The following is an 11,305-nucleotide window of genomic DNA, read 5'->3' on the forward strand; positions in this document are numbered from 1 at the left end:
TTTCCTTCCTAAATGGTCTACTTATTCTGAAACTGCTTTCGCCCCCACCCCAAACACCTACCACCTGTCCTACATTCTTCAGCCATGGGAAACATCTTGCCTGCATCCAGTCAAACTCCTTCAGAATTTTGTATGGTTTGATAAAATCTCCTCCCCTTCTTCTAATGGACATCTCTTGTTTTTCTTCAGGAGCTGATGTGGTCGACTGGCTTTTCTCACATGTGCAGGGATTTAAAGATCGTCGTGAAGCAAGGAAATATGCAAGCAGTATGCTGAAGCATGGCTACCTCAGGCACACAGTCAATAAAATTACATTCTCTGAGCAATGTTACTATATCTTTGGGGATCTCAGTACCAGTAAGTTCAATCTATGTCCATAATTTTTCCAGGGAAATGGTGTGTTGCCCTGTCAAGCATAGGTACAGCATGAATTAAAGTTCCCAATGACACTTTTTTTTAATTAGCATGTGTTGTCAATACTCAGTCATGCTGAAACATTGTGCACGTTTCAGATTGGTTGCCTTTACAGATCTGGGAAGAAATTGGAGGCATGACAGATTTTAAGCAAGTAAAGCATCAGGAAAAGAAGTGAGGACAAGAAAGAACTAAATGAGAGGTCTTTGAAAGGTGCAAGGCAAGAGAGTTTAAACAACAAAGGGGATGATGGTGTAAGTAATGGATATGGTAATTGGAGCAAGTAGACAAACAAAGCACAAATCCAGGCCAGATGTAACTTCAATAGCAAAATCATTATCGGCACTGTATGGAAAAAATAGGAGTGGTCAACTCTGACATTATTGAACGTGTACCTGAAAGAAAAGAGTCTGGAAATTCATTTGTGACGCGCAAGTATTTTTAAGCACTATGGCACTAAATTGAGACATAAAGCCAATCACATATTGTGATTGGTAGCTTACGGACTGCTTGTACATGATGAAACATTGGATCATGCGAGTTATTTGCACAAGCTGGAAGCTTGCAGGAGGTGCTTTCATTTGTCATGCTTTGTACACTTGACAACTCCCTTGTTAAATTAATCCACGTATACACAATTAAGAATATAAACCATAATCTGGAAATAGGATCTTGAACAGCAGGATCAAGTCCTACACAAAAGAAATAGGAGCAGGAGTAGGCCATCCAGCCTTTCAGACCTGCTCTACCGTTCATTAAGATCATGGCTGTTCTTCTACCTAAGTGCCATGTTCCAGTACTATCCCCATGACCCTTGATTGCCTTATTATCCAGTTATCTATCCATCTGTGTTTTGAATGAATGTAACTGAGCCTCCACAGATTCCAAGGTAGAGAATTCCAAAGTTTTACCAAAGCCTCAGTGAAGAAACTTTGCAGCATCTCATTCCTGTGTGCCCTACCCCTTATTATGCCGCAACCCCAGTCCTATGTTCCTCAGCAAGGGGAAACATCTTCCCTGCATGTAGTCTGCCAAACTCTAAGAATTTTATATGGTTCTTCTTCTGAACTCTGGAGAATAGAGTCCAGTCTACTCAATCTCTTCATGTATAGCATACTCGTCATTTGTGGAATCAATTGAGTGAATCTTTGCTGCACTCCCTCTAAGGCACTTGCAATGTTTAAGAGGAGTCAGCCATGTAGGAATTTAATGCTGCTGCAGTGTGAGATGAAGTCTGTTGTCAAAAGTATTTGAAGTCTCCCATCTTGATAATCACAATTGACCAGAAATTGACCTCAGCATAGCAGTTATTTGCTGTGACTACAAGAGCATGTTGGGGGTTGTATATGTTGCAGAGAGGGCCTCAACTCATTACTTTGCAAAGCCATTCCACTATCCAAAATGCATGTCAGGTTTGCAAAATAAATTTTCCATGTCCAAATACACTTGTGTATTCATTTTTTTAGGAAATGGATTATTCAGTTCATTTTTTTTGGAACATGGGTATTGTTGACATCCAGCATTTATTGCCCTTCCCTAATTGCCCTTGAGAAGGTAGGATGAACTGCCACCTCAAACTATTGCAAAGCTGCTGCTGAAAACACTCCAATACTACTACTGGGTTTGGAGTTCCAGGTTTTATACCCAAAGAGAATGAAAGAACCACAACATATTTCAAAATCAGGGTGTTGTGTGACTTTAAAGGGGAACCATCACGTAGTATGATTCCTTTGTCGCTCTTGGTGGTCGTGGGTTTGGGAACTGCTGTTGGACTAGCTTAGAGGAGTAATTGCGGTAGTGCACGATGAATGCTCTCTATTTGCTGCTGTGATTATAGCTCCAAAATCATTGCAGAAGCTTTATGTCATTTAACCAAAGCAGTCAGCTCGTTCCCATCCTAAACTTCCACAACTGTAATATTCATAAAGTACGCAAAATGTATGCCACGTACCAGATGGATGGCAAGAACTAGTCAAACTTTCTACCCATCACAAGGAAAGGCATTAATTGTATTTAATGCTAGGGTACTCTACAAGTCAATAAGGTGGATTCTTAAATCACACAACAAAAATATTTTCTATTTTTTGTGCACTCATTCATTCAAATGTTGGAATTGTTCCATAACAACAATGTCTGAGTCCCTTCACAACCTCATTGTTTCTGGTAGGCACCTTCTCACCACCTTCAATAACAATAGGGATGATCAATAAATATTTACCTCAATGACGCAGTCTTGAACAGAGAATCCCAAAACCCTACACGAACAAAGTCACCATGTTGTACCAATTATCTTAATACACATTTTTGAGCAAGTCAGAAGGGCAAAATCAAATCAACATGCCAAACAATTTTATGCATCTGATCTCAATTAAAGTCATACAACAGTTGAAAAATCATTCTTGTGTATTCCTTTGGATACTGTCTTCCATGTGCCTTTGCTTATCCAGTCACTTCTTAATCAGGCATGGAAGGCATTGAAGAGAATGAAGTTAGGGAGAGATCATAAGAAGGCAAGGGATGGGTGGAAATCGATACTAAAAGGGTCAAAATTTTACGATTCACTGCGAACACAAGATTTGACGTTGTACTGGGAAAAAAGGGAGCACCTCGAGAATTACAAAACACAAGCTGCTGAAGTTGCATGGCAGGTAAGGCAGCAGCTGTGGAGAGAAAAACTAGGTCAATGTACCAGATTGATGACTTTTCATTTGAACTGGGAAACAACTGTAGAAGCGCGGAAATGGGGAAGGTGATGCAACAAAAACTATGTTGGAGAAATGATTAAATGACAAAAGAGAGGCTAAAATGAATGGTACTGAGACAAGTGAAGAAACAAAATATGGGCTCAGAGGAGCCATAAATGGCAAAACAAATCCACTTCCAGCATCACATAGAGTCAATAAGCCTTTTGGCCCACCACCTCTTCTTTTATTTCCTGCCCAATAAAGTGACAGCAGTGGTTATAATCTGCATTTACTGAACTTAGTGTCACAATTATATGACTATTATGTCTAATTTCTCTGTAATCCTTTCCTTTGCTGGCAGATATGGCTGGTTTGAGCTTAAATGAAGGTTCCAGTGGCACATCAGAGCATGACACTCTTGCACCTCTGCCACATCCAGCTTGCCCCTGGCAGTTGGCTCAGGGATTCCCATATCAGTATCCTCTGCCTCAGTCGTATTATCCTTCGACTTGCCAAGATCCTACCCTGAACTATGGAAATGGCAGTGCTGGAAGCCAGCAGAGTGAAGGTAGGGTTCATGGAGGACTGAACACTGCTGAATATCATTCCACAAGAAGGTTCAGGGTTTGTTATTGTATGAATTTCTCCCTCTCATGAGGAACTGCTGGTTATGTTGCTCCATGTGACTGATGCTCACAAGTTAAGTAGATTGGGCAATGTTACATAGCTTTCTGATCCAGTAACATTTCCACTTTGCAATCAAAATAAGAGGTGGTAGGAGTGAGAAACCTCAAGGATTAGTACTGTTTGTCAGAGCTCTTGAACATGGAAACTCCCAGTACAAAATCAGAGGAAGGAGACAATGGAGGAGGTGGGGCAGGAGGGGTCAGAGGACTGGTGATGAGAGTTTTGGTAGGGTAGTAAGTGCAGGGTGGGGAGTAAGGAGTGTGACTGAAGGGGTGTTGGGACACAGTACAGTAAAAAAAAGATGAAGGAGGGAGGGAGAGATGTTCACTATTTTGGTAACAGTAAGCTTGGTTGTAGGGGCCATAATTACTTACCTGCAATGATTTCAGATGTGAGATTTTGTGAACAAGACTTTAGCAATGAGTTTTAATAAAACAGTCAGTAACTCCACAATAAAGACAAGAAAGAAAATTTTTAAGCAAGTTTTCAAGTTCTTATCAGTTATTGGAAGTTATTATTAGTTTGCTTCTGTCAAGTTTTCAAATTTTTGATCTTTAAGAAAAACCTAATCCCTTCACTTACCCTGTGTGTAAGGTGGACATTGACTTCCAGACCCTGTAGGGAGGGAATCAGCAAATACAATCATACCCTTACTGAACTTATTCAGAAAGGACTTAGAAAAATTAGTTTGCTTCAAAAGAAACAAGAAAAATTGACAAGTTAATTGTTATAAAATGCTACATCCCTGTTCACCAACTCCTCAGAAACCAGTGAAACTGACCAAAGTAAACGATCATCTGTGATTACTCTTTGTATTTCTGAATTTGTTGTTAATTTTATTGGATCTTTTCATTTTCATGCTCTTCTTCGTGCAAAAGCCAGAAGGCCTTAATTGCGATGGGATTTAACCACTTAATATAAGACTATTCAACAATCCAGGGAAAATAGCACTGGCCACAACCTCTTAACTTGTGAATGCTTCAGTGTGGTAAAGTTTATAGAGTGAGGTAACTGGTGTTCTGTGTTGTCTGGTGTTTTTGCAGGGAGCAAAAGCAGTGGATCCAGTCGGACCGTAGGTGAGAGAAGAGGCTCAATGGGGAAGGATAAGGAGCAGAAAACAGAGTCCAAGACAGTGGGGGTTGAGAGCGAACCAGACCGCAGCACTGGAAACAACATGCACTGTGAGCGACCAGCAAGCCAGCTCAGTCACCACAGCCACTGCTCTCATGGACCTCCAGGGGTCCCGCCAATCTACCAGTCCACAGTCCAAAAAGCGACTGGGCCTCCCGGAGCTCCTCCTGTCCGGGATCTGGCATCTGTCCCCCCTGAGTTAATTGGTAGCCGGCAATCCTTCCAAAAGGCCATGGGTAATCCATGTGAGTTCTTCATCGACATCATGTGACAGCACTGTCTTCTCGCACTAAACAACACTTAAATTTTTGCACACAGCACTGTTTGTGACTCATCCCTAATGTTTCAGGAACCTCAGGCTTCTAATTCTAACCATGATTCAATTTCTCATCTGTCCTTGTTAATCAGAACTTTGAATTTGTTGGTTTTGGTAAATATTGGTGCCAAGCACTGCTTTGTGTTGGTGTGCTCCACATCTCAGTGCTGTCATCAGCTTCTCTGTACACTGTAAAGGGATGATGAGTTTCTTCTGATCTGGTTAGATGTTTATAAGACTATTTTGGCCTCTCTCTCACATAAGTCCTCACCACCCACTCATCTGCTTTGGTGACAGGCACTCCATGTTAAAGTGCAACATGACTTCTCAATGTACTTTGTCTCATCCCCTTAGCAAGCACCTTTTCACTATAAAGAAATCTCGCAGCACGTTTGGGTATGTTTCCTTTTCCAGCTTGATAAAGCAGCCTTTCAAAAAGTGGTTTGAAGAATTTCAAAATGATTAAGTTGCATCACTTGACATTTAAACAGCCCTTGCACTCTGCAACCATTTCAGCTGCAAGGGAAAGGAAACTGTATGGCACACCTTGTGCACATGATGTAGGTTGGATAGCCCCAGACTGTCTTTGGGACTTTGGAATTTTGATCATAGTTACTGCTAAATGATACTGAGTCATTCATAGTCTCTTTGCCATTTAATCAATTTCTGAAAGGTTTATGCTCTGTCTGGAACAGCTGCTTATTATAAATGATACCTTTCCTTTGCTTTTTTGCCACTCCCAGCAGTGAGACTGTCAGTAACCAGACTGCAACTGTAAAGATATGTTTTGTTTGTGTTTTCTTCCAAATTCTCACTTCTCCCTTGAAAGTGCTGACTTTTACTGAGGTTCAGGCACCTCCTCTCCTGAAGGTTGACTCGTGCTGGATTAGGGCCCTTCCTCTTCTCCTGAGGTGCTGGTTCTCACTGGAGTCCTCATCTGCCCTGTATGTGACTATCCTTCAGGTGTAGGGAGTGTCAGCAGATTATTCAAACAAAGGAAGCATCACAGTCCTGCTCTCCAATTGCTATTCATCCCCCTCCAGCGTGGCCAGCAAGGTAAATTTCAATATCTTGCTCGTGGCACTAGGTGAGGCTGTCTTGGCACTTTTACGTGTAAACATGGACATACAAATTAGGAGCAGGACTAGAAATTTTTTTTCCCCATCTGTCTTAAGTGAGTAATTTGTTTTAAACAGTGATCCATAGTTTTAAATTCTCTCACAAGAGGAAACATCCTCTCCACCCGCACTCTGGATCTTGCATGTTTCAGTCAAGTCCACTCTCACACTTCTAAACTCCAGCAGATACAGACCTACCCTGCTGTAAGGAAATTTTCACTTCTCTCTTAAAAATGCTGACCTTTACTATGATTCAAACATCTCTCCTGAATCTTTCTTCATAAAAAAAAACCTGCCCATTCAAGGTCTAGTAAACCTTGCCTAATGCCTTGAATGGGCAGGTTTTCTTATGAACTGCTTCCAAACACTAACATCCTTCCTTTAACAAGGAGACTAATAGTACTCCAGATTTGGTTTCACCAATGCTCTTTATAACTGAAGTATAACCTCCTTTAGTAATCAGTTCCCCTAGCCTTAAGTAATAACATTCTGCTAGCTTTCCTAGTTACTTGTTATCCTTGCATACTAGTTTTTGCAAATCATACACTAGGACACCAGGACCTTTCTGCAGCCTCTCACCAATTAGATATTTTTTAAATTATTTTTCCAACTAAGAGGATATGATTAAGTTGGAGAGGGTGCGGAAAAGATTCACAAGGATATTGCCTGGATTGGAGAGTTTGAGTTATAAGGAGAGATTGGATAGACTGGGTCTGTTTTCTCAGGAGCAAAGGAAGCTAAGAGGTGACACGGTAGAGAGCTATAAAATTATGAGAGGCATCGATAGGGGAGAGAGCCAGTATCTGTTTTCTATGGTAGGGGTGTTCAAAACTAGAGGGCATAGCTTTAAGGTGACAGGGAGGAGGTTTAAAGGGGAACTGAGGGGTAAATATTTTCACACAAAGAGTAGTTGGTATCTGGAGTGAGCTGCTAGAGGAGGTGGAGGCAGGAACAAGTGGGATTAGTACAGGTAGGCATGATGGTTGGCATATACACAGTGGGCCGAAGGGCCTTTTCTATGCTGTACAACTCTATGACACTGATTCTGAAGGATAGTTTCATATTTTTGCATATTATATTCCAATTGTCGGATCTTTGCTGACTCACTTAACCTATTTGTCTTCCCTAGCCTCCTTATGCTTTCTCACAACTTACTTTCCTGCCTATCTTTGTGTCATCAGCAAATTTAGCAAATGTACCTTTGGTGCCTTCAACCAAGTCACTTATATAAATTGTAAACGCAAAAAGCTGAGGCCCCAGCACAGATCTCTGCAGCACATCACTCATTACATCTTGCCAATTATTTCCTGTTTCCTATTAACCAGCTAGTCATCTATCTACACAATGAGTTTTTATCTTCTGCAGTAACTGAACATTCTTTGCCAATTCTACCATTAACCATGATGATAATCTTACCCCACTCCCTCTCCCCCACCTCCCCACCAGCCCAGCTTTCTCAATACCTTTTCTTAAGGCTAGTATGGGAACACACTACATTGGGGAATGCATCCCTCTGATTAAGGGAATAATGCTGGAATGGGAAACCTGAAAAAGCAGGCATAAAAGCCAGGGGTCTTGTGTGTAATGATAGTTTCCTTTTATTTCAGAGAATGAGGAAATGGTGCAGTACAGAGAGTCATATTCAATTCCATCAGGTCTAAATACAGCCTCAGTCAGAGCATCAGAGTGTGAAGGGAACTGGATTAATCTTATGTTCTGGTTATAGCCCTATTCCTTGGCACACAACAGTGCACAGGTGAGTGTGAATGCTGTTACATTTGCACAAGTAGCAACATTCCAGGACTCTGAAACATTCTTTGAAGAAAATAAATATTTCAAAGCTTGTTAAGATTTCAATCTTAGCATTTAGTCACACAGAAGCAGCTTCAAACATTGCTTCATTTAAGGCCATCCTGTGGACATCTCGATGCAAGAGCTCGGAGGAATGAAAGATTGTGCAAGGTCAGCAGTAAGCAAAGCTCAATCTTTGAACATTGGCACAAATTGGTCCAGCACTTAGACTTTGGATTGTAATAATGAAAATGATGCAGATTTATTGAAAAGTTCAAGAATACTAATGATGATTAAGAGAAAATGTAAAAAAATGTACAGTAGAAGATTAAATTTTATTAAATTAATTATTGTAACTATTCTGTAGATCAAACTCAATGAAAAATTCAGTCCAAACTACAGATCAGTTGTTGGGAGCTGTCGTTGTGTGTACCAATGTTGTAGATACTGTATTCAGTTCCTGTGTCTCAATAGTTAATATATCGCTGCCTTGGTGTAAAGCTATTTTAAGCACTAAAAATCACATTTTTCTTGCCTTATTTTGTTTCTGTTTTTTTCTTTTCCACTTGTCAGTTTTATTTTACTAATGCTTTTTGGAAAGAATATTTGATAAAGATCATGAAGAGTCCAACTTGGTGAGATTGGAACCAACCTTGCAAACTCAACAGCAGTACTCCACATCACTGGCAGTTCTCACTCTCAGGGCCATATTGTAGTGGGGTGGTTGATAATGGAGGCTTTGATTAGGATTAACATTGATACAGCATACATTATGTTAAAGTAAAGCTTTTGAACTGTTCTGTCATATATGCTAAGGATAGGGATAGAATGGGTTGCATACAGAATAGAGGTCCTTCTAAACTCCCCCTTCAAATACTCCATTGTTAGGTACACTATCAACTAGATTAAGAGTAAAGCACGCACTGTGCTATGAAACCTGTTGGAGGAGTTCTGTGCAAGTTGAATTGAGACACTGCTATCATTTTGATTGTTCAATTTGGATATTATTTGCATTGTTGACTAATATCTCTTTGCATTCATCCTGTGTATTAATTTAAACTTCACGGTCACTGATCTGCACATCATCTAAAATAATTACACTCTTTGGGCACTGAAGTGCATCCACTTGAATAAGTTATGCCCCATATTTAAATGGAAATAAAACAACTGCAGCTCTAATAAAATATTCTGGCAGCCTGGTTGGCATGTGGGAGACTGAGAGTAATTAGGGATGAGCCTCCTGACATTGTTGGAGCAGGTTTCTAGCTGCTCTTCACCAGGAGGCTGAGAGGAGAAAATAAACAGATACTACCAGTTAATTTAAAGGCAAATAGCCAAAGGTTAGATCACAGGTTGGATATCTATGCTATGTTTTTGTATTCTTTCATGAAATGTGTCACTGCCAAGACTAGCATTTAATCCTCATCTTTAGTTGCTCTCACAAAGATAGTTATAGACCACCTGTTTGAAATGTTACAGTCAATGTGTTGAGGGCTTTCCCACAGTGCTGCTAGAAGTGTATTGCCAGAATTTTGAACCAGCAGCAATAAAGGAACATTGATTTCCAACTCTGGTCAGTGTGCAAGTTTGAGGGGAACTCACCAATAGGTACATTCCCTTGCAATAACTGGACTTTTTCTAAGGAATGGGTATCACAGGTTTTGGAGATATTGTGAAAGAATCCTTGGCAAGTCACTACAACATTTCATGCAGATGGTGCATCATTGGTGGAAGGAATGAAAATTAAAGAGGGTGACAGTAAACTGAGCTGTTTTATTCTAAATGGCATCAAGTATGATTCTAGGTTCATTCGTCTGGGAAGATGTAGAGTCTTCTATTATATTTTTTTACTTGTGCTTTGTAAGTACCAGAAAGATTTGTGGAGTCAAGGAGTGAATCACTCACTGCAGAATACCCATATTCTGAACTGCTTTTGTAGCCATAATATTTTGTGGCTGGTCCGATTATATTTAAGGTCAGTGGAGATCCCCATACCTGCCCTGCCCCTAAGATGTTGATAATCTGCAGTGTTTGTGTTATTGATCTTTCTGGTTGGAGATAATAATTGCCTTGTATTTGCAATGAGTGTTATCTACCACATATCAGCCCTTGCCTGATTTTTGTAATGTCTCAGTGCAAGGTCCACCTAGAACTTTATTAACTGAGGCATTGCCTACTGAACGATACAAGAGACTGCAGATGCATTAAATCGGAAGCAACGAAATAAATTATTGGAGGTATTCAATGGGTCAGACAGCATCTGTTGAGGCAAGGGGATGCATCAGAACTGAGAGTGTAGAGGGGAGATGGCCAGTCAGGCGATAAGTGGAATCAGGTGAGGAAGGGGATGATGGGCAGATGGGGCCAGATGCGGGAGGGGGAAGGGTGGAGTTGGGAGAAAGCAGTTGATGGGTGATAGGTAGAGACAGGTAAGGAGAGAGGGAATGAAAGGTGCAGATGTACAAGTGGAGGTAGACACAGAGGCTGGAAGGTGATAAGTGGAGATACAAGAGGCCACAAATGCTTTAATAAGGGATGTGATAAATGGAACCATATAAGGGAGGAATGATGGGCAGATGGAACCAGTTGAGGGAGGGGATAGGAGACCCTGTAGGTTAAGCATGTGAGTCATAGGCAGATGTAACCAGGTGGGGGAGGGGAATGAAACTTGGTGACCCAAGGGAGGGGTTGTGAGAACCTGGCTGGATCAAAAGGAGAAAGAAAAGAACTGAAGGGGTGTGGGTTACCTGAAATTGGAAAGTTCAATATTCATATCATTGGGTTGTAGACCACCCAATGTCATTCTTCTAGTTTACGTTTGTCCTCACCCTGGCAGCGGAGGTGGCCGAGGACAGACAGGTTAGTGTGGGAATGGGAAGGGGAGTTGAAATGGCACCTAATCTAAGCTTGGTCTCGCTGATACTGGCTATCTCCCCTCTATGTTCTTGGTCCTGATGCAGGATCTCGACATGAAACTTCAACCATCCCTTTGCCTCCACTGATGCTGCCTGACCCACTGAGTTCCTCCAGCAGCTTGTTTCTTTAAACTGAATACAATCCTGTCATCATACAATCTCCCCTTTTTGAAACCATTTTGGTGTCACTGACAAAGTCAACATTTATTGCCAATGGCTCTTGAGAAGGTGAAGGTGGGTTGCTATCGT

General features: G+C 41.1%; 1 protein-coding gene across 4 annotated transcripts in view; it reads left to right on the forward strand.

Annotated features, from left to right (window-relative positions):
• The window catches only part of LOC127583280 (segment polarity protein dishevelled homolog DVL-1-like), a 121,319-nt gene extending 112,458 nt beyond the window's left edge, over positions 1 to 8,861 (forward strand). For 3 of the 4 annotated variants that reach the window (XM_052039064.1, XM_052039068.1, XM_052039066.1), the window contains 3 exons: positions 190 to 357; positions 3,460 to 3,666; positions 4,829 to 8,861. In XM_052039064.1, the coding sequence (XP_051895024.1) occupies positions 190 to 357; positions 3,460 to 3,666; positions 4,829 to 5,187 (734 nt within the window). In that variant the 3' untranslated portion in view covers positions 5,188 to 8,861. The remainder of the gene's footprint in view (positions 1 to 189; positions 358 to 3,459; positions 3,667 to 4,828) is intronic. The other variant, XM_052039065.1, reaches the window with a different exon arrangement.
• The last annotated feature ends 2,444 nt before the right edge of the window (positions 8,862 to 11,305 follow it).

Source organism: Pristis pectinata, chromosome 26 (assembly GCF_009764475.1).
Source record: "Pristis pectinata isolate sPriPec2 chromosome 26, sPriPec2.1.pri, whole genome shotgun sequence".
Classification (NCBI taxonomy): Eukaryota; Metazoa; Chordata; class Chondrichthyes; order Rhinopristiformes; family Pristidae; genus Pristis; species Pristis pectinata.